Here is a 23,055-nt window from a genome sequence, read left to right on the forward strand (position 1 = left end):
CTTCTTCATGTGTTTATACCAATATGACTCAAGTGGCAGTGCCACAAGTATGTGGTACTATCTTATATCTTTTGGCATGAACATGTGTATCACTACGATCGAGATTCAACAAACCATTCATTTTAAGTGCAAGACCATTGAAGGTATTATTCAAATAGACAGAGTAACCATTATTCTCCTTAAATGAATAACCGTATTGCGATAAACATAATCCAATCATGTCTATGCTCAACGCAAACACCAAATAATTATTATTTAGGTTTAACACCAATCTCGATGGTAGAGGGAGCATGCGATGCTTGATCACATCAACCTTGGAAACACTTCCAACACACATCGTCATCTCATCTTTAGCTAGTCTCCGTTTATTCCGCAGCCTTTTATTTCGAGTTACCAACACTTAGCAACCGAACCGGTATCTAATACCCTGGTGCTACTAGGAGTACTAGTAAAGTACACATTAATATAATGTATATCCAATATACTTCTGTCGACCTTGCCTGCCTTCTCATCTACCAAGTATCTAGGGTAGTTCTGCTTCAGTGACCGTTCCCCTCATTACAGAATCACTTAGTCTTGGGTTTGGGTTCAACCTTGGGTTTCTTCACTAGAGCAGCAACTGATTTGCCGTTTCATGAAGTATCCCTTCTTTCCCTTGCCCTTCTTGAAACTAGTGGTTTTACTAACCATCAACAATTGATGATCCTACTTGATTTCTACTTTCGCGGTGTCAAACATCGCGAGTTGCTCAAGGATCATCATGTCTATCCCTGATATGTTATAGTTCATCACGAAGCTCTAATAGCTTGGTGGCAGTGACTATGGAGAACCATCACTATCTCATCTGGAAGATTAACTCCCACTCGATTCAAGCGATTGTTGTACTCAGACAATCTGAGCACATGCTCAACGATTGAGCTTTTCTCCCTTAGTTTGCAGGCTTAAGAAACTTGTCAGAGGTCTCATACCTCTTGACGTGGGCACTAGTCTGAAATCCCAATTTCAGTTTTTGGAACATCTCATATGTTCTGCGACGTTTCAAAAACGTCTTTGGCGCCTCAATTCTAAACCGTTAGCATTACGCACTGAACTATCACGTAGTCATCAAAACGTGTATGTCAGATGTTCGCAACATCCACAGACGACGCTCGAGGTTCAGCACACCAAGCGGTGCATTAAGGACATAATCCTTCTGCGCAGCAATGAGGACAATCCTTAGTTTACGGACCCAGTCCGCATAATTGCTACTGTCAACTCTCAACTAAATTTTCTCTAGGAACATATCCAAAACAGTAGAGCCAAAGCGTGAGCTACGACATAATTTGCAAAGACCTTTTGACTATGTTCATGACAATTAAGTTCATCTGATTATTTAATGAACTCCCACTTGGATAGACATCCCTCTAGTCATCTAAGTGATACATGATCCGAGTCAACTAGGCCGTGTCCGATCATCACGTGAGACGGACTAGTCATCATCGGTGAACATCTTCATGTTGATCGTATCTACTATACGACTCATGTTCGACCTTTCGGTCTCTTGTGTTCCGAGGCCATGTCTGTACATGCTAGGCTCGTCAAGTCAACCTAAGTGTTTCGCATGTGTAAATCTGGCTTACACCCGTTGTATGCGAACGTTAGAATATATCACACCCGATCATCACGTGGTGCTTCGAAACAATGAACCTTCGCAACGGTGCACAGTTAGGGGGAACACATCTCTTGAAATTTTAGTGAGGGATCATCTTATTTATGCTACCGTCGTTCTAAGCAAATAAGATGTAAACATGACAAACATCTCATGCAAATCATAAAGTGACATGATATGGCCAATATCATCTTGCGCCTTTGATCTCCATCTTCGAGGCGCGGCATGATCACCTTCGTCACCGGCATGACACCATGATCTCCATCATCGTGTCTTCATGAAGTTGTCTCGCCAACTATTACTTCTACTACTATGGCTAACGGTTAGCAATAAAGTAAAGTAATTACATGGCGTTTTTCATTGACACGCAGGTCATACAATAAATTAAGACAACTCCTATGGCTCCTGCCGGTTGTCATACTCATCGACATGCAAGTCGTGATTCCTATTACAAGAACATGATCAATCTCATACATCACATATATATAATTCATCACATCCTTTTGGCCATATCACATCACATAGCATACCCTGCAAAAACAAGTTAGACGTCCTCTAATTGTTGTTGCATGTGTTTACGTGGCTACTATGGGTTTCTAGCAAGAACGTTTCTTACCTACGCAAAAGCCACAACGGTGATATGCCAATTGCTATTTACCCTTCATAAGGACCCTCTTCATCGAATCCAATCTGACTAAAGTGGGAGAGACAGACACCCGCTAGCCACCTTATGCATCAAGTGCATGTCAGTCGGTGGAACCTGTCTCACGTAAGTGTACATTTAAGGTCGGTCCGGGCCGCTTCATCCCACAATGTCGTCGAATCAAGATAAGACTAGTAACGGCAAGCAAATTGAACAAATCATCGCCCACAACTACTTTGTGTTCTACTCGTGCATAGAATCTACGCATAGACCTAGCTCATGATGCCACTGTTGGGTTATGGTAGTAATAATTCAAAATTTTCCGAAGTGTCACCAAGATCAATCTAGGAGATGCTAGAAACGAGAGAGAGGGAGTGCATCTTCATACCCTTGAAGATTGCTAAGCGGAAGCGTTACAAGAACGCGGTTGATGGAGTCGGACTCGCGGCGATTCAAATCGCGGAAGATCTGATCTAGCGCCGAACGGACAGCGCCTCCGCGTTCAACACGCGTACAGCCCGGGGGACGTCTCCTCCTTCTTGATCCAGCAAGGGGAGAGGAGAAGTTGAGGGAGAACTCCAGCAGCACGACGGCATGGTGGCAATGGAGCTCGTGGTTCTCCGGCAGAGCTTCGCTAAGCACTACGGAGGAGGAGGAGAGGGCTGCGCCAGGCAAGGGGTGCGGCTGCCCTGTCTCTCCCTCACTATATATAGGGGGAGGGGGGTGGAGGAGGCGCCCTAGGGGAGGGGCGGCGGCGAAGGGGAAAACCCTAGATGGGTTCTGGGCACCCCCACCCCTAGGAGACTTGCCCCCCAAGCCAGGAGGGGCGGCTGCCCTAGGGGAGGCGCCCCCATCTCTCCTGGTTACGTGAGAGGGGTTGGGAGGGGCGCACAGCCCCTTAGTGGTCTAGTTTGCCCCTTCCCCTTGGCCCATAAGGCCCCCAACGCTTGCCGGGGCCTCCGAAACCCCTTTCGGACATGCTGGCCATAGCCTGGTACCCCCGGAACAATTCCGGACTCCAATACCCTTCGTCCAATATACCGATCTTCACCTCCGGACCATTCCGGAGCTCCTCATCATGTCCGGGATCTCATCCGGGACTCCGAACAACCTTCGGTAACCACATACTATTTCCCATAACAACTCTAGCGTCACCGAACCTTAAGTGTGTAGACCCTACGGGTTCGGGAACCATGCAGACATGACCGAGACACCTCTTCGGCCAATCACCAATAGCGGGATCTGGATACCCATATTGGCTCCCACATGTTCCACGATGATCTCATCGGATGAACCACGATGTCGGGGATTCAATCAATCCCGTATACAATTCCCTTTGTCTATCTGTATGTTACTTGCCCGAGATTCGATCATCGGTATCCCAATACCTCGTTCAATCTCGTTACCGGCAAGTCTCTTTACTCGTTCCGTAACGCATGATCCCGTGGCTAACTCCTTAGTCACATTGAGCTCATTATGATGATGCATTACCGAGTGGGCCCAGAGATACCTCTCCGTCATACGGAGTGACAAATCCCAGTCTCGATTTGTGCCAACCCAACAGACACTTTCGGAGATACCTGTAGTGCACCTTTATAGCCACCCAATTACGTTGTGACGTTTGGTACACCCAAAGCATTCCTACAGTATCCGGGAGTTGCACAATCTCATGGTCTAAGGAAACGATACTTGACATTAGAAAAGCTCTTAGCAAACGAACTACATGATCTTGTGCTATGCTTAGGATTGGGTCTTGTCCATCACATCATTCTCCTAATGATGTGATCCCGTTATCAATGACATCCAATGTCCATGGTCAGGAAACTATAACCATCTATTGATCAACGAGCTAATCAACTAGAGGCTTACTAGGGACATGTTGTGGTCTATGTATTCACACATGTATTGCGGTTTCCAGTTAATACAATTATAGCATGAATAATAGACAATTATCATGAATAAGGAAATACAATAATAAACATTTTATTATTGCCTCTAGGGCATATTTCCAACAAAAGCTACGATGACTTCTCGAGACCCTCTTTCAAGGGCCCGCTCACCTATCACTACCTACCTCCTCTAAGGAACCCTCTCAAGGAGAAAAGGTGCAGACGTGAAGCAGGGCGTAGTAGGGATGTCAAACCTCTCATGAAGGCCGTGTGTAAACCTTTCCTTTATAAAGCTTATTCTTCAAAGTATATTTAACAGTTGCTTCGGTAGTTCGGATTGTACGGTTATACCTCACGAGTTTACTGGAAATAAAATACCATCTTTTACGGTCCCACTGCAGTCATTTATGTTGCATCCCCCTTTTCCACTCTTCGATGTCGAAACAAACTAGTTCGATACATGCTTTCTTTAGATGCGATCGGCTAAATAGACCGGGGGCTTGACTATTAGCTTGCCCCAAGCATCATTATCGCACTATTTTTTTATCTCATGTGCTTGGCGTCTCGGATATTGCATCATATGAATCAGTTTCGAATTATGTCTTTCGTCAATAGTTGGGTTGCCCGGCTCCTGTGCTTACCCTCTTACGTTTCACGTGTTTGGCTAGGAGGGTAAAGGGAGAACCACTGCGATTGTACTTCTAGCTCGCCTGGTTAAGTACCTCAGTAGAGAAAGCCGACAACTGGCCGTCATAATAAGCGAGAACTAGTCGGCGATCCGATGACAAGTGTTAAACAAAAAATCGATGGAGGATATGTCGTGCTATACGAAGGGTTTGTATTAACACAAACCAAGTGATAATGGTCTCAACCTCGGCACACCCAAACATCACAAAACACTGGGGGCTAGTCACTAGCCCCCGCAGTCAAACTCCTAAGGCTAAGTAAGCAATAAAGCTGCATAATATGATTGCCTCGTTTCCCTTACACACTACCGCCTCCGGGCACCGAGACGTCGGCTAAGGGTCACGGTGTTCAGGTAGAAACACCCCTTGTAGCATCTACAAGGGGGCTGAAGCCAACGACAAGTAACTTTCAGATTAAAATGGTCGCCCAGGAGTCAAAATAAACAAACAAAGCATGATATACCTTGCAAAACAATTGCATCATAAAGCACAAAAGTTTAACTGTCATGGGATACATGATAGTATGCTCATTTATAAATGACCTCTTTTGGGCACTGGGCCTCTATCGCCCGAGCACCATCCATTATGATGGGAAAATGCTGCTCGGGGCACCTATGCTCCTTCCCAGGAGGCGGGGGTCCGGTGGCCATCTCGGCTGGCTTGATCTTTAGTCAATGCACCATGGTCTTCGTGAAGGCCATCCGAGCTCCCTCGATGCATACAGAGCGCTTCAATATGTCAATTCAGGGTGCGGCGTCACACAACTTCTGCACTAAGCCGAAGTAGCTGCTCGGCAGCAGCTCTGAAGGCCATAGCCTGACGCAGAGGTCCTTCATGGCCAGCTCCGCCATCCGATGCAACTCCATCAACTACTTCATCTGGTTGTTAAGGAGGGGAGGGTGCTCGAGCGCCTGGAACTACACCCAAAACAACCTATGCTCAGCATCGACCTCCTGGGACGGAAAGTGCCTTGATGCATCTGCCGCACTCCTCGGAAGATCCGCAAAAGTGCCTGGGGAACACCATCCTCGCGTGAGAAAAGCGAACATTTTACCACCAAAGACATTTTTCATTAAGTACGGCTTACCATCTTCAATAAGCCTGACTTGGCGGAGTTCTTCTCGGGCGCCTCGCACCTCCGTCTTCACCTCCTGGATCGCGGACCTCACTGAGGATAGCTCAGTGGCCTGATCCTTACTCTTATCCTCAAGGTACTCACATTTAGTGACGGCATCCTTGAGCTCTTGCTGCACCTCGACCACTCTGGCCTCGTGCTTACCGCTGACGGTATTCACCATTGTCAGCTTGGCGGCTGCTCGTTTCGGTCGCCACTTTTTGCTCTGCAGCCTCCTATTTTGCCTTCTGCAGCTTGGCCTTGAGGTTCTCGACCTCCGCGGTGACAACTGCAGTTATAATAAGCGCTCCTCACTTAGGGTTAATCCCGAATACCTCGCTTTATAAGGTAAACCACAATATTAAACAAGTCCAGTCCAGACTAACCTTGCGCTTCGTCGAACCGCTTGTTGAGAAGGTCGAGCTCTTCATCGGAGCTCTTGAGCTTTCGATTCATCTCGGCCAGCTCCGCGGCGTTGGCGGTTGCGGCCGAAGACGAGGCATGCACAATAGCTTATACACATCAGACTCCCGATTTATCGATTTTAGATTCACTGCCAGGTTTCTTCAATCCCGCCAGAGTCTTGGGGGCTACAATTCACTTTCTGCTATCATATGAATTTCTGAACTATTCGACCCCCGCATGAGTTTTTCAAACTCACTCAGGGCTCGAGGGCTACTATATATGAGGATTGCATGACCTTACATAATAAATTCTCTTTGCAAAAGGGTATTACATGGTTTACCTTGAAGCCTGTCAAGAGGCCGCCAAAAGCCTCCTTCAGTCCGCTGTCAACGGACCGAATACTTTGTAAAACCACACCATCAGGGTGCGGTGTTCCTCGACGATGGAGGAGCTATTGAAAGCCTCCTCCATCATGTCCGGCCACCTAGTTGCGACCCGCTCTGTTGCGGGTGGTGCTTGTGGCGGGACCTCGGCTCCCCCTTCGGTGGAGGCTGGGATAGACAATTCCTGGTGCCTTGATGGCTCCGGGGCTGTCTTCGGAGAGAGCTCAGACTGTCCAAGCTCCCCCTCCTTGTTCACTAGAAGGGATCCCCCTTCCTGGTCTTCGGCGATCGAGGTATTAACCTCGGCCATGACGGCGTCACCTCCTCCCCCGGTGTTTGGCCTGGGAGGGGTCTTCTTGGACAGCACCTCCTCGGTCTCCTCGACGACCAGAGGGGGTGTGGTGCATGACGCAGTTCAGATCTCTAGCTCGGCTGGTGGGGAGTCTCCCTCTGAAACTCGGTTAGTGGGGAGGTCAAGTGTCGGGCTGTGAAATTAAGAGGGGATACACATTTGGTGCTGAGCTTAATTCAGCTAACAATACGCGGGTGAATCTTCGGAAACATACCTCTAAGCTGAGGCTTGACTCGAGGTCTCCTTTGAAGAAGCTCTTCAGAAGACTCGGACTATCCAGCAGAGTCCGAGCTATCGCCAGACGGGGCCACCTTGGCCCTGCACTACCTTTTTGGGGCGGGAGGAGGCTGATCCTGCTCGGCATCTTTGGACGTCGCCCTCTTTCTTGTTCGTGAGGAGACACTCTCCTCCCGGTCATCTCCCTGCTCCGCTCCCCCGTCAGGGGCAGAGTGGGCTTGGGTTTCCCCGGATTTGCTGTCCGGAGGTCCTCTAGGGTGGAGGCCCTCTCTGGCCTTCGTCTTCTCCACCTTCTTCTTCTCCTTCTTTTCAGGCGCCTTGTACGGCGCCACGACTAGCATCTCCACCAGTAGGGCCGTCCTGGGGGCCTCGGGTAGCGGGGTCGGGCTATTGATCTACCCGGCCTTCTGCGGCTAGCTCTACGGATGGAAGGAGAGGGAGTTAAGTATTTTGCGAAAAAGAAAATCCGAACCTGAAAATAAAGTTAATCATACCTCCCGAGGAGGGTTTTCGGCGTCGAGGCTGATGTCTTCATCTTCTGCCGGCCAGTCCTTCTGGGGCTTTAACATCACCTTCCACGGCTTGGCGTGGGTGGTGCGGTAGAAGCAGAGCACGGTGGTGGGGTCTTCGGGTTTATAAGACCACATGGGGACAACCCAGTCTTGGAAAGGCAGGAGGCGGCGACGGAGCATGATCTGAACCACACTGGTTAGTTTGACCTTCTTCTTTATCATTTGGGAGGTGCGCTTTTGCAACAACTCCACCTCCATCGGCGACCCCCAGTCGAGGCCCTTCTTGGTCCATGACACCAGCCTCGTAGAAGGTCCGGATCTGAATTCAGGGGTTGACGCCCGGCCCGCACCGCATGGTTTGGTGATATAAAACCACTCTTTTTGCCAAATCAGGACGGTATCTATGAAGGTACCTTCCGACCACTCAACCTGGGGAAGCTTGCTAATCATCGCCCCCCCCCCACACACACACACGATCGGCCTGCTGGCTCTCGACTATCTTCGGCTTGACATTGAAGACCTTTAGCCACAAGCCGAAGTGTGGCTGGACCCGAAGAAAGGCCTCACAGACAAGGATAAAAGGTCGAGATGTGCAAGAAAGAGTTCGGAGCGAGATCATGGAAATCTAACCCATAAAAGAACATCAGACCCCTGATAGTGAAGGGGGGAAGCCTAGCCCCCGGATGAAGTGGGGAAAGAATACCACTCTTTCGCCTGGCCTGGGCATGGGGATGACCTGGCCCTCCTCTGGAGCGTGGTGGGCAACGTTGGCCGGAAGATAGCCGTCGCGCTTCAGCTCTTGGATGTCATCGTCGGTGACGCTAGAGGCCTCCCACTTGCCCTTGGAACCAGAGCCGGCCATTGCCGGATTGTGGGGTGGCCAGAGAAGTTTTGAAGGAGGAATGGATATGGGCACTAAGAGCTCAAGAGATTGGGAAGGTGACAGCAACGGGGGAACTGAGAGCGTATGGAGAACTTGGTGGATTTTCCCTTTTATAAGTTGCCGTAAGCCCAAGGGTCCCTTTTGTTGCGCCGCAGACCTCGCCACTTCCCGATATAATCGTGCCATTATGCGCGCATGGGATAACCCAAGTCATTGATCATATCCAGTGGAAATGGGCATGATCTTCATATTGATGAGATGTGCCAATGGAACAGCGGCCTCGAACCGCGAATCAAGTTTTCATAACTGGTTGGTGGCTATGACTGGTTGTGACCTTTCGCTAATAAGTTTTCAGATAAAGGCAGTGTTTATACTGGGATGGCTGGCCTGCGGGGTTAAGTTACATAAGCACTTTGGGGCTTGTGACGTCGCTTAGCAGGCATGTGGCCAGAGATTCTACAGACGACCTTTGATGAAAGGAACTAGTATGCAAAGCCGATAATTCTTCACATACACTTCGGCTTCGAAGACTAGTTTGGGGGCTACTGAGGGTGTCCCAGATAGGGGGGTCCTTGGATTCTGTAAAGGAAGGCCGAGCTTCAGATGACTCTGTGCTCTAGAAGGAAAGCTCCAAAGACCCGCCGTGTACTCCAAGACAAGATAATGGCGTATGTGTGTTTATCCTATGTTGGTGACCAACCATGTGTAACCCTAGGTACCCCTGGAATCTATATAAGCCAGAGGGTTTAGTCCATAGAGGCTAAGAACCATCATCCTACTCATCTAGGGTTTAGTTCATCCGACCTCATGGTAGATCAAATCTGTAACCATCATACACACATCAATATAATCAAGCAGGACGTAGGGTATTACCTCTTCGAGAGGGCCCGAACCTGGGTAAATATTGTCCTTGTGTTCCCTGTTCCCCGTTGATCCAAGATCCACAGCTCGGGACCCCCTACCCGAGGTCCGCCAGTTTTGACACCGATAGTAACACTGTCTCCTCTCTCTTTTTCTCTCATTTTTTTGTTGGGCTCTTTTTGGCCTCCTTTTCTCTCTTTTTTTAATTTATTTCCTCACTGGGACAATGCTCTAATAATGATGATCATCACACTTCTATTTACTTATAACTCGATAAAACTGAAACATATGACTCTATATGAATGCCTTTGGCATTGTACCAGGATGTGCGATTATACTAGCATAACATGTATGATAATGATGAATGGTGGCTGAGCCACAAATACTATGTCAGCTATATGATCATGCAAAGCAATATGAAAATGAAGGTGTATGTCATAATAACGGAACGGTAAAAGTTGCATGACAATATATATCGAAATATCTATGTAAATGCCATGATAGGTAGGTATGGTGGCTGTTTTGAGGAAGATATAAGGAAGCTTATGCGTGATAGAGCGTATCATATCACGGGGTTTGGATACACCGGAGAAGTTTCTCGAGGTGAGAAAGGGCAATGCACGGTACCGAAGAGGCTACCAAATTGCGGAAAGGTAAGAGTGTGTATAATCCATGGACTCACATTAGTCATAAAGAACTCACATACTTATTGCGAAAGTCTATTAACCCTCGAAGCAAAGTACTACTACACATGCCCCGTGGAGGGAGGTTGGTAGGAGTTAATCATCACGCGCCCCCGAGCTCCATGCAAGGAAGACACTCAGTAATAAATCATGCTCCAACTTCTTAGCATAACTAAAGACTATACGTGCATGCTTCGGGAATCGCAAACCTTAACACCGATATTCTTACTAAACCATAATTATTCACTAGTACCTCCCACATATTACCATCTCAATATCACAAAACTATTGCAAGGAATCAAACTTATCATACTGAGTGATCTACATGAAAGTTTTTATTATATCCCTCTTGAATACCTATCATATCAGGACCAATTTCATAACCCGTGCATATTGCCATTACTATTTATTAGACTCTCAAAAAGATAAAAGTGAGGCATTAGAGTGCAACTATTTCTTTAAAATATAACCACCGACTTTCTCTAAAAGATATAAGTGAAGCACTAGAGCAACTGCATAGCTCAAAAATATAAGTGAAACACATAGAGTATTCTAATAAATCACGAATAAATGCATGTCCCTCTCAAAAGGTGTGTGTGCAACAAACAATGATTATGGCAAACTAAAAAGCTAACAAAGCAAATCACGAGTAAACGAGTCACCTAGAAGAAGTATTAGAACAGATGAATCACCTCGAAGAGAGAGAAGGAGTAGAGATGATCGTTATGAATGAAGATCTTCCCGGAGAAGCAAGGATTCAGAGAGGAAAGACAAGTAAACAAAGAGATACTCAAGAACAATATATCAAGCTCACGTTGGTGAATGGGTTTCCGGCTCCAACTCTGACAACCAATCCAAGAGAAGCTAACACTCCAACTCCGAATATAGTCAAGATGAAGGTGTTGCCGGACTAGCTCTTGTATCCTCCAACTCATATGACTTATTTGATTCACCAAAGGAATTGGAAATGCTTCATGGCTAAAGGCCCCAAGGTATCACACCCATAATTCGTTGACTTTAATAGTGACGAGGGAGTAAGCAATTTGATGAGATTGTTCGCAAGCAAGGATGGCACTAGAAGAACCAAGGTGTTGGTTTTGAACGAAAGTTCAATGCCAATGGAGTTGAGCGGGAAGAAGATCAATACCCCAAGACGAAGTTTGTTCCTCAACATGAGAAGTACGATCCTACTTATTTCAAAGGGACACAAGCTAAGATGTTCTTCCACCATAAGACCACAAGCTAAAAGGCAAGGACAAGCATCAAGAAGAGATTGACTCATTTGCAGAACCACCTCAAGCCTTGGTCAAGTGGGTTCCCAAGACGACTTCAAGTTCTACTTCATCAAGTACAACTACAACTCTGAGGATTCCCATCAGCTTGATGTGGGTCACAAAGAAGAAGAACTAGACAGTTCTTGAGGGTGACTCCGCCAACAAACTCCACTCATATTCATTCATGGCAAGAACTTATGCAAACAACTCCAGCATGGCGACGACGACCTCCCATGGTCTACTTTTCCTCCATGTTCGCAGTGGTCGCGGACGTACCGGCTTCGTGGTCCTGCCGCGGGGGCGCGGGCGACCCGGAGTTGGCGACGTCGTCATCGGTGCCCCATTCAAATGCCTTCTCCGCCGTGTTAACCTCCACAAACATGGATTCTTTCTCCGCTCGCCAGACGTGTTGCCTCCATCACTCGCGGTGGATTTGCTGGGAGACGGCGTTCGCCAGCCTGGACGGGCGAGGACGACCTTGCGAGGGCGGTGGCACCGACTCCAGAGAGCTTGCTGGCAAGCCAGGCTGTGGCAACCCATGTCGTTGCAATGGCGAAGAGCTCCTTCTTCTGCTTATTGGAGAGGCCGTCCCACAAGACTTCGGAGCCGGAGGCCATGACGGATGTGGTACAAGGAGGAGATGGAGAGCGGAGGTGTGGTGTGATTCTTGCCTGGCGTCTGACCACTTCTAAATAGTGGGCAAATGCGAGGCGCCAGCTAGAGAGGTGTATAATGTCGGTCGGCACAAGGACGGACATGTGGCGCTCGGGGCACCGGAGTACTTTCCTCGACACACTCGCTGGTTTCATGGAGGTATGTGGGCAGATGGATGTCGTTCAATAAAGAGAGAAGGCGTGCACAACGGGCGTGTAGCGGGCGGCGTTCTCGTCTGGTGAGCCGCTTCAGTGCCGCCTATAGTGAGCGATCGCGTCCACTCTGGGCCGACATAATACGGAGCTGACGCTCTGGCAGGAAAGCACGGGTGAGGGAGTCCGCTTTGCGGGAAAAAGGACGTCTGGACCAGCCCGCGAATGGATAGAGTATTGCGTTGTATGACAAAATACAGGGCGATTTGGGGTCGGCGTTGGAGATGCCTTAGGCCCTTCCCAGTGCTCCACCGTGGACAGGTGCTAAGCATGCCACATAAGCGAAAAAATGACATGGCAGAACAATTAAGGAGGAGAGAGAGCACTTTGATGACCCTAGAAAGAACCAATGCCAAGCGGGTGAACCTAGGCAAACCACTTAGGCCCCTCCCAATGCTCCACCTTGTACAGGTGCTAAGGCTGCCATGTAGACAAAAAATCTGATGTGGCAAGGTAATTAAGAGGAGAGAGATGAGTGTGGTGACCCCAGAAAGAAACAATGCTAAGCGCGAGAACCTAGGCAAAAGACTTAAATGGAAAAATCTCTCCAATGAATGAAGAACTTTAGTTGCAAAATCATTAAATGAAGGATGCTTAGCACCAACAAGTTAAGCACATATGCCTTAGCACCTCATGTAAGCACAAATGCATGAGAAGTAGTCTTAAATGAAAGAAGCTGACCAATGCATGGAAGAGTTTAAGTGCTAAATCATTAAATAAAATGCGCACAACAAGTTAAGCACTCATATACTGGAGAGTTGAGTTGCTAAGCTATTTTAATGCACTTGGCAGCATCTTTGCATTGGAAGAGGTTTTACATTTTGTCCTGAATAGTTTTTTTTAACAGTAAATAGTTCCATTCGCTTGTGGCACCACACAACGCCCACCGTTGGCCTACTCTCTCCATCTGGTCCACTTGGAATCGTCCGAGAGACCTGGCGCACCGAGTCCCAACCAACGTAGAGAAGCAGGACTCCCGATCGAGCGGAGCATATACCTACATCGAACTCACCTCAGCTTCGCTTGCGACGAGGCGCAACCACGCCAGCTAAAATAAACTACTCCTAGTACCAAGGTGAAGCAGAGCAGAGCAACGGCTACAGCCCACAGGTGAACCATGGGTCTGTTTCGTGGACGGAGAAGATAGCAGCGGTAGTGGCGGGACAGGAGAGGAGTTGGGAGACCGGTGGCCCGTCATGTGGACGCCGTCGCGAGGGCTGGGCAGCGGCCGCCGTGCCGGGCTCCGGCGCATCGCGGATTACATCGGCGACGACCACACCGACGCGTCTGACAACGAGTCGTTCATCACGTCGCACAGCGACGAGCTCCTCGCGTCGACGTCGGCCGCGGGCGGTATGCTGCCGGCGTTTCTCGCGGACCAGAGCGACCTCGTGGAGGTCATGCTGGAGCTGGACGAGGAGTCCATGGTGGTGCGCAGCGTGACGCCCACCGCGGGGCCATCGGCGTCGGCCGGGGCAGGGACGCACACGCCGGGGAGTGGGCGCAACCTCAGCCGGAGCTCGTCGACCTCGTCCAAGATACGCAGGACGTTCGCGTGGCTGCGGTCGCCGGCGGCGGCGCCCGAGCAGCCACGGGAGGCGGCGATGGCGTCCCGAGAGCGGCGCCGCGTGCAGGCCAGGCTGGACCGCTCGCTGTCCGGCGCGAGGCGCGCGCTGAAGGGCCTCCGGTTCATCAGCCGCGCCACGGGCTCCACCGAGGCCACCGCGCTCTGGGGCGCCGTCGAGGAGCGCTTCGACGCCCTCTCCCGCGACGGCCTCCTCGCCCGCGACGACTTCGGCGACTGCATCGGTACGCCGTGCATGCATGCCCCTTCGGTTCACGACATGATCGCGAGTCGGCACTGGTGATGAACCATTGACGGTCGGTTTCAGGGATGGTGGACTCGAAGGAGTTCGCGGTGGGCATCTTCGACGCGCTGGCGAGGCGGCGGCGGCAGAACCTCCAGCGGGTCACCAAGGAGGAGCTCCGCGACTTCTGGCTCCAAATCTCCGACCAGAGCTTCGACGCGCGGCTGCAAATCTTCTTCGACATGTACGTACGGCCCAGCCAGCCACCTACCAATCATGTCGTTCCCCTGTTCGCTCCGACCCGCGCCGGTGGCTCACGCATTTCCTGCTGCCATTGCCAAAACAAATTTCAGGGTGGACACCAACGTCGACGGGAGGATCACGAGGGAGGAAGTGCAGGAGGTGCCGCCTTGATCCACTAAAACAAATCTGCTCCTTATTACAGTACTACTAGTAGTTTAAACCGCCGAACGGTAACAAGTTTGGAAGAGTCGATCCTGCTGAACTGCTGATGCCTCATGCTTTGTTACTGCCGACATATTACTGCATGCTTTCTGTAATGAAATTTAATTACCGTTCGTCAATTACTGCTTGATTCCGGCAGCTGATCGTTCTGAGCGCGTCGGCGAACAAGCTCTCGAAGCTGAAGGAGCAGGCCGAGGAGTACGCGCTGCTCATCATGGAGGAGCTCGACCCTGAGGGCCTCGGCTACATAGAGGTACCGCACCCGTACAAACACAGTACTTCTTCGGTAATTGCACCCGCCAACATTATACGGAGTATTTGACATGGCACGTACGTACGGCACGTGGGCGCATGCAGCTGTGGCAGCTGGAGGCGCTGCTCCTGCAGCGCGACGCCTACATGAGCTACAGCCGGCCGCTCAGCAGCGGCAGCGGCAGCGCAGCGCAGTGGAGCCAGGACATCGGCGACGGAGGCGCGCAGGAGAAGCCGGCGACGACGGCGGCGCCAGGACGGGGCAGGTGGCAGCGGTGGAGCCCGCGGCGCGCGGCGGGGAGGGCGCGCGTGGCGGCGGAGGAGAACTGGCGGCGCGCGTGGGTGCTCGCGCTGTGGGTCGCGGCGATGGCGGCGCTGTTCGCGTGGAGGTTCGCGCAGTACCGGCGGTCGGTGGCGTTCGAGGTGATGGGGTACTGCCTGCCGACGGCCAAGGGCGCCGCCGAGACGCTGAAGCTCAACATGGCGCTCGTGCTCCTCCCCGTCTGCCGCATCACGCTCACGCGGCTCCGCTCCTCCTGGGCGCGCTTCCTCGTGCCCTTGGACGACTGCATCGCCTTCCACAAGGTGATAGCCATGGCGATCGCGGCGGGGATCTGCCTGCACGCGGGGAACCATCTGGCGTGCGACTTCCCGCGGCTGATCGCGTCGAGCCCGGGGGAGTACCGGCCGCTGGCCGGCTTCTTCGGGGAGGAGAGGCCGACGTACAGGAGCCTGCTGTCCGGCGTGGTGGGCGTGACCGGGGTGGTGATGGTGGTGCTGATGGCCGTGTCCTTCACCCTGGCGGCCCGGCCGCTGCGGAGGGCGCCCACCCGGACCCGGCTGCCCTCCCCGCTGGGCCACCTCGCCGGGTTCAACGCCTTCTGGTACTCCCACCACCTGCTCGTCGTCGTCTACCTCCTGCTGCTCGTGCACGGCTGGTTCATCTTCCTCGTCACCAAGTGGTACCAGAGGACGGTACGTGATTACTTACCACTAGTTCCTTCACTTTTCTTTATTTTTTCAGTTTTTTACTCCATCTGCATTGCAGTGTTACTGTCGCCGTCTGTTTTTAGTTGTTGGTAAGTGACTGCGGCCTCGAAAAAAATTAAAATAAGGATCTGTCTAGGACACATCTAGATGTGACATAGTTAATCTAATCTTATGTCCACTATGTTTGTGGTATATTTGTTTCTTGTCCCAGATTTTTTTTAATTCCTTATTGTTGTGTATTTGTGAGAGCTTAGATGCGACATCCTTAAAAAACATCTAGATATGAATTAGGCAAACTGTTAAAATAAAAGGTAAGTGACTGCGGCGTGTACTTATTTTACCTAATTTTATTTCATGACGTTGACATTTGTCTGATTTGAGCCTTCCAAAAGAAAAGCATCGCGATTGCACGGGCACTAGGGTCGTCATCTTGGCTGTTAAGCTGATGGGCACCGGGCACCACGGAAAAGGAAAGACAATGTAGTTCAAACGTTGCGCCCATGATATTCTTGAGATCCAAGCCACCGGCAGCTTATTTCCTTTACGTGCTTTGGGTATGCATATACTTAATAATCTAATCTACAAAGAAGAATGCAGTTGCATCGTGCATATGGTACAGCTGAGATAATTAATGTCCACTTCTAAAAAAGATGATCAATGTCCATTCACTATAGGTAGAGGAATTTACATTGCAATGACCTTGGCCAGTGCTCCACCTTGCAGCAGTGAGTTAATCACTATAGGAGTAGGTAGTAAACGAGTTGTTTGTGAAGTGATTAGACATCATGCGCACTGCACATGACGCGTACGTGAGGTTCCCTACTCACAGAATCTCGTGTTTGGCTCGGTACGGGCGACCGCGACCGTATCGCCCTGCCGCTGCACCCGGGCGACACCATGTCGGTTTGGTGGCGCGTTTTTGTCAGCAACCCTGAAGCATATCCGCATGCCATTAACGCACGTTCGCATCGGGCACGGGCAGACGCCATCACGCCGCTGTCTGTCTCGTCCTCCTCCTGTGCCCGTGCCGCCGTGCGCCGATGATGTCGAGACGAATCAACCAGAATTCAATCGCGTGTGCTCCCCCACCGTACCATCAGTATCAGTACCTTCACCATGCTTATCTCAGATACAATGGACCTGTGACTTTCTACACATGGTGGCTTGGACCTGCCTGTCAAGTGATTTATCTGGTGCTAACATTGTTTCTGATCTCTGTGGTGAACTGCAGACATGGATGTACATAGCCGTACCGTTCGCCCTTCACGTCGGTGAACGAACGCTGCGAGCGCTGCGTTCCAAGGCCTACGCGGCCAAGATCCTCAAGGTAAGGTAACCGACAATCTGAAAGCAAAGTTCAGTGTCTGAACGCCAAACATTAATATTAATCACAACTCCGGGTAGATAAAATAAAGAATAAATAGAAAGAGCATAATTTGCATTATCCAAAGTGCGCTGATTAGGTCTTGTGATCCATTTTTCCCCTGCCATGCCAAATCAAATGGAAGCACTAAGAATGATACGAAATAGCTATGAAATGTTTTTTCTTTCAGGATTATTGTTTTGGAATTCTATAATTACTATTTTTATATAAATCAGGATATTGTCATGTGGATGGGAGTGGTAGGATAAGGTCATGGGGGTAGGTCCATATATATTGTTGGATATTTATGTGGCTTTCAACATTTATTCAAGGTCATGGGGGTAGGTCCATATTGAACATTTGAAATCACTTCAGATCAGATCAACTTCTTCACCATTTATAAACAGAAACTGAGTAACTGGCCGAGGAAGAAAATAAGGATAAACATCCAAGAATGGCGTACATTGTTAAGTTTTCCTTACCAGCGTGAAGCAACGAAACTAGGCCAACACATGCTCATGCTCTTACTTAATTTGATCATGCCCTTAGGTGTGCCTTCTACCAGGAAACGTGCTGACCATAACGATGTCAAAGCCCTACGGGTTCAGATACAGAAGCGGACAATATGTTTTCCTTCAGTGCCCAACAATTTCTCCGTTTGAATGGTTTGTCACCTGCTCATTCTGTCAACAGACAACATTGCTCTCGGATTGTAGTACTGTATTGAGCTAATCCCCATTGTTCAGGCACCCCTTCTCCATCACTTCAGCCCCTGGAGACGACTACATCAGTGTTCATATCCAGACCAGGGGAGACTGGACACAAGAGCTCAAGCACATCTTCGTCGAGAACTACTTCTCGCCATGCCTGCCCAGCAGAGCTTCATTTGGCGAGCTAGGCATGCCAGAACAGAAGAGGTTATTAATACTGCATCTCCTTGTCAATGACATGCCTGCTCCACTGTCAGTTCCTTCATTAACTAAGTGCCTGAAACTGAGCAATGTCTCGTTTCTGCTGCAGTCCTCCGAGGTTGCTTGTCGACGGCCCGTATGGTGCTCCGGCGCAGGATTTCAGGAACTACGACGTCTTGCTTCTCGTCGGCCTCGGGATCGGCGCGACGCCTTTCATAAGCATTCTAAGGGATCTGCTCAACAACATTAAGCTGGCTGATGAGCTGATGGTACTGTCTGATGAGCCCAACAACATCGTTCAGTGCCGATGACCCTAAACCCTAAGCTTTTTGTATCTTTTTAGGACCTATCAATGGAGACCAGCAGGTCCGAGGACAGCAGCAACACCTTCAGCGTGTCGACGGCGAGCAGCAACAAGAGGAGAGCGTACCGGACAAGCCGCGCGCATTTCTACTGGGTTACGAGGGAGCCCGGATCGTTCGAGTGGTTTAAGAGCGTGATGGATGAGGTTGCTGAAATGGACAAGAAGGTGATGGTCTCTCATCCTTCTTTCTGCATGTGCCGCTGCTCATTTTGTGATGTTGGTTACTGATGATGATGATGATGCTTGATTTTGTTCTCATGGTCGCCACCAGGGTGTCATAGAGCTGCACAACTATCTCACAAGCGTGTACGAGGAGCGCGACGCAAGGACGACTCTGCTCTCTATGGTGCAAGCCCTCAACCATGCCAAGAATGGTATAGACATAGTATCAGGCACCAGGGTAAAACACTTCACACATATAGTATATGATAAATTTATGTATGCGTATTGAAAAAAAAACTCACTAACAAAATTAACAAAAATCAGGGCTCAGCAAAAGAAGTGGAAAGTCTGTTGAGGTTGACAGAAACTGAAAATGTGTTCTGTGATCATGACAGGTCAGGACACATTTTGCAAGACCTAACTGGAGGGAAGAGTTCACAAGAATCTCTGCCAAGCACCCCGGTTCGACAGTTGGTAATATTCTTCTCCAATTTGTTGGTATTTTTTCCCCTCTAGGGATGGCCAAGTAGGCATCTAAAAGTACCCAGCGTTGAGCATTTTATCAATTGTACTGTCATTTTGATCACTGAAATTATTCGTGCATGCATGCAGGGGTCTTTTACTGTGGCAAGCCCACACTAGCTAAAGAACTGAAGAAACTATCACTTGAGATGAGCCGCAAGACGATGACTCGCTTCCATTTCCATAAGGAGTATTTCTAATAGAATAGAATACAAACACATCTGATAACCATAGTAACAAATATTGATTACAAAAATTCAATGTTTTTTTGGAAGAAACCTTGCCCTCTTCACCATTTGTAAATGTACATAGTATAAAGTAGAAGGCGGTTAGAAGCATTTTTATTAACAATATGAGAGGGAATACTATTCTGTTTGATATGCACGTATAGTTTATAGCTACCTGTAAAAATATATCAAATGTTAAGCATACAAGAGACTGAGGGCACCATCTTCCTTGGGTCAGCAGATGCTTGGCTTGGATCATCATTGCTTTTTTTTTTATTTGTACCCTCTGCCAAGGCATAGTGTTGGTCTTGTATGGCTTTGCTCTTTACCGGCGTGATAGTGTGTGTCTATGTGTTACTGTTGATTGTGTGCATCCCAATTGTGCAGAAATCGGATATGTGTTTATTGTGTTTATGTCCCCTTAATTAGGAGAAGAAGGGGACGAGGAGATGCCGAAATGCACAAAGGAGAAGGTTTGTGAAGACCCCGGAATTTCCAGGCTCCACCCCCAAGACTTCAGGGCCAATGCGCCGCCTGACCATGCAAACTCTCTGAACAGCCTGGAACCTCCCCGAAACTCCCCCCTCCTCCCCCAAACTTTCAGCCAGCCCCAGAACTTCTGGCTCTGACTACTCCAGCACGTGCAAACTCTCTGGATAACCCGAAACCACCACGGAACCAGCCCCGGAAAATCAGGCCCCCGGAACTTTTGAGCAATCCTAGAACTTTGGGCCTGCCTACGCATAGTGAGAGAGGTCACGAGCCCATGTAACTTTACCGACTCACTTATCCCTTGGTGGCTAGACTATATAAGCCATACTCCGCTCCAGATCTTACATTAGTGAAGTTTAGACTATTTTTGGGAGGGCTTTGCTCATCTACCACTCCATTGGAGATCATGAAGGAAATATGCCCTAGAGGCAATAATAAAGTATTATATATTTCCTTATATCATGATAAATGTTTATTATTCATGCTACAATTGTATTAACCGGAAACATAATACATGTGTGAATACATAGACAAACAGAGTGTCACTAGTATGCCTCTACTTGACTAGCTCGTTAATCAAAGATGGTTATGTTTCCTAGCCATAGACATGAGTTGTCATTTGATTAACGAGATCACCTCATTAGGAGAATGACGTGATTGACTTGACCCATTCCGTTAGCTTAGCACTCGATCGTTTAGTATGTTGCTATTGCTTTCTTCATGACTTATACATGTTCCTATGACTATGAGATTATGCAACTCCCGTTTACCGGAGGAACACTTTGTGTGCTACCAAACGTCGCAACGTAAATGGGTGATTATAAAGGTGCTCTACAGGTGTCTCCAAAGGTACTTGTTGGGTTGGCGTATTTCGAGATTAGGATTTGTCACTCCAATTGTCGGAGAGGTATCTCTGGGCCCACTCGGTAATGCACATCACTATAAGCCTTGCAAGCATTGTGACTAATGAGTTAGTTGCGGGATGACGTGTTACGGAACGAGTAAAGAGACTTGCCGGTAACGAGATTGAACTAGGTATCGAGATACCGACGATCAAATCTCGGGCAAGTAACATACCGGTGACAAAGGGAACAACGTATGTTGTTATGCGGTCTGACCGATAAAGATCTTCGTAGAATATGTGGGAGCCAATATGGGCATCCAGGTCCCGCTATTGGTTATTGACGGGAGACGTGTGTCGGTCATGTCTACATAGTTCTCGAACCCGTAGGGTCCGCACGCTTAACATTACGATGACAGTTTTATTGAGTTTTGATGTACCGAAGGAGTTCGGAGTCCCGGATGAGATCGGGGATATGACGAGGAGTCTCGAAATGGTCGAGACGTAAAAATCGATATATTGGACGACTATATTCGGACTTCGGAAAGGTTCCGAGTGATTCGGGTATTTTTCGGAGTACCGGAGAGTTACGGGAATACGTATTGGGCCTTATTGGGCCATACGGGAAAGAAGAAAAAGGGCCTCAAGGGTGGCCGCACCCCTCCCCTTGGTCTGGTCCGAATTGGACTAGGGAAGGGGGGCGCCCCTTCCTTCCTTCTCTTTTTCCCTTCCTCGTTTCCTATTCCATATGGGAGGTGGAATCCTACTAGGACTAGGGAGTCCTAGTACGACTCCACACTTGGTGCGCCCCCTCCTAGGGCCGGCCTCCTCCTCCCTTGATCCTTTATATACGGGGGCAGGGGGGCACCCCAGAGACACAACAATTGATCCTTGAGATCTCTTAGCCGTGTGCGGTGCCCCCCTCCACCATATTACACCTCGATAATACCGTTGCGGAGCTTAGGTGAAGCCATGCGTCGGTGGAACATCATCATCGTCACCACGCCGTCGTGCTGACGAAATTCTCCCTCAACACTCGGCTGGATCGGAGTTCGAGGGACGTCATCGAGCTGAACGTGTGCTGAACTCGGAGGTGCCGTGCGTTCGGTACTTGATCGGTCGGATCGTGAAGACGTACGACTACATCAACCGCGTTGTGATAACGCTTCCGTTGTCGGTCTACGAGGATACGTGGACAACACTCTCCCCTCTCGTTGCTATGCATCACCATGATCTTGCGTGTGCGTAGGAATTTTTTTGAAATTACTACGTTCCCCTACAGTGGCATCCGAGCCTGGTTTTATGCGTTGATGCTATGCACGAGTAGAACACAAGTGAGTTGTGGGCGATATAAGTCATACTGCTTACCAGCATGTCATACTTTGGTTCGGCGGTATTGTGAGATGAAGCGGCCCAGACCGACATTACGCGTACGCTTACGCGAGACTGGTTTCACCGTTGCGAGCACTCGTTGCTTAAAGGTGACTGGCGGGTGTCTGTCTCTCTCACTTTAGTTGAACCGAGTGTGGCTACGCCCGGTCCTTGCGAAGGTTAAAACAGCACCAACTTGACAAACTATCGTTGTGGTTTTGATGCGTAGGTAAGAACGGTTCTTGCTAAGCCCGTAGCAGCCACGTAAAACTTGCAACAACAAAGTAGAGGACGTCTAACTTGTTTTTGTAGGGCATGTTGTGATGTGATATGGTCAAGACATGATGTGATATAATTTGTTGTATGAGATGATCATGTTTTGTAACCGAGTTATCGGCAACTGGCAGGAGCCATATGGTTGTCGTTTTGTTGTATGCAATGCAATCGCCATGTAATGCTTTACTTTATCACTAAGCGGTAGCGATAGTCGTAGAAGCATAAGATTGACGAGACGACAACGATGCTACGATGGAGATCAAGGTGTCGCGCCGGTGACGATGGTGATCATGACGGTGCTTCGGAGATGGAGATCACAAGCACGGTGCTTCAGAGATGGAGATCACAAGCACAAGATGATGATGGCCATATCATATCACTTATATTGATTGCATGTGATGTTAATCCTTTATGCATCTTATCTTGCTTTGTTTGACGGTAGCATTATAAGATGATCCTTCACTAAATTATCAAAGTATAAGTGTTCTCCCTGAGTATGCACCGTTGCGAAAGTTCTTCGTGCTGAGACACCACGTGATGATCGGGTGTGATAGGCTCTACGTTCAAATACAACG

At 49.1% G+C, this 23,055-nt stretch overlaps 1 protein-coding gene across 1 annotated transcript; it reads left to right on the plus strand.

Annotated features, from left to right (window-relative positions):
• The first annotated feature begins 13,336 nt into the window (after window positions 1–13,336).
• Window positions 13,337–19,740, plus strand: LOC123144322 (respiratory burst oxidase homolog protein E). The gene is made up of 13 exons (XM_044563421.1): window positions 13,337–14,245; window positions 14,329–14,488; window positions 14,598–14,646; window positions 14,849–14,962; window positions 15,067–15,936; window positions 17,183–17,278; window positions 17,864–17,979; window positions 18,061–18,231; window positions 18,335–18,494; window positions 18,569–18,754; window positions 18,861–18,989; window positions 19,147–19,225; window positions 19,364–19,740. Exons 1-13 carry the CDS (start codon window positions 13,633–13,635, stop codon window positions 19,471–19,473), a joined length of 2,853 nt encoding a protein of 950 aa, XP_044419356.1. The 5' UTR covers window positions 13,337–13,632; the 3' UTR covers window positions 19,474–19,740.
• The last annotated feature ends 3,315 nt before the right edge of the window (window positions 19,741–23,055 follow it).

Source organism: Triticum aestivum, chromosome 6D (genome assembly GCF_018294505.1).
Source record: "Triticum aestivum cultivar Chinese Spring chromosome 6D, IWGSC CS RefSeq v2.1, whole genome shotgun sequence".
Taxonomy (NCBI): Eukaryota; Viridiplantae; Streptophyta; class Magnoliopsida; order Poales; family Poaceae; genus Triticum; species Triticum aestivum.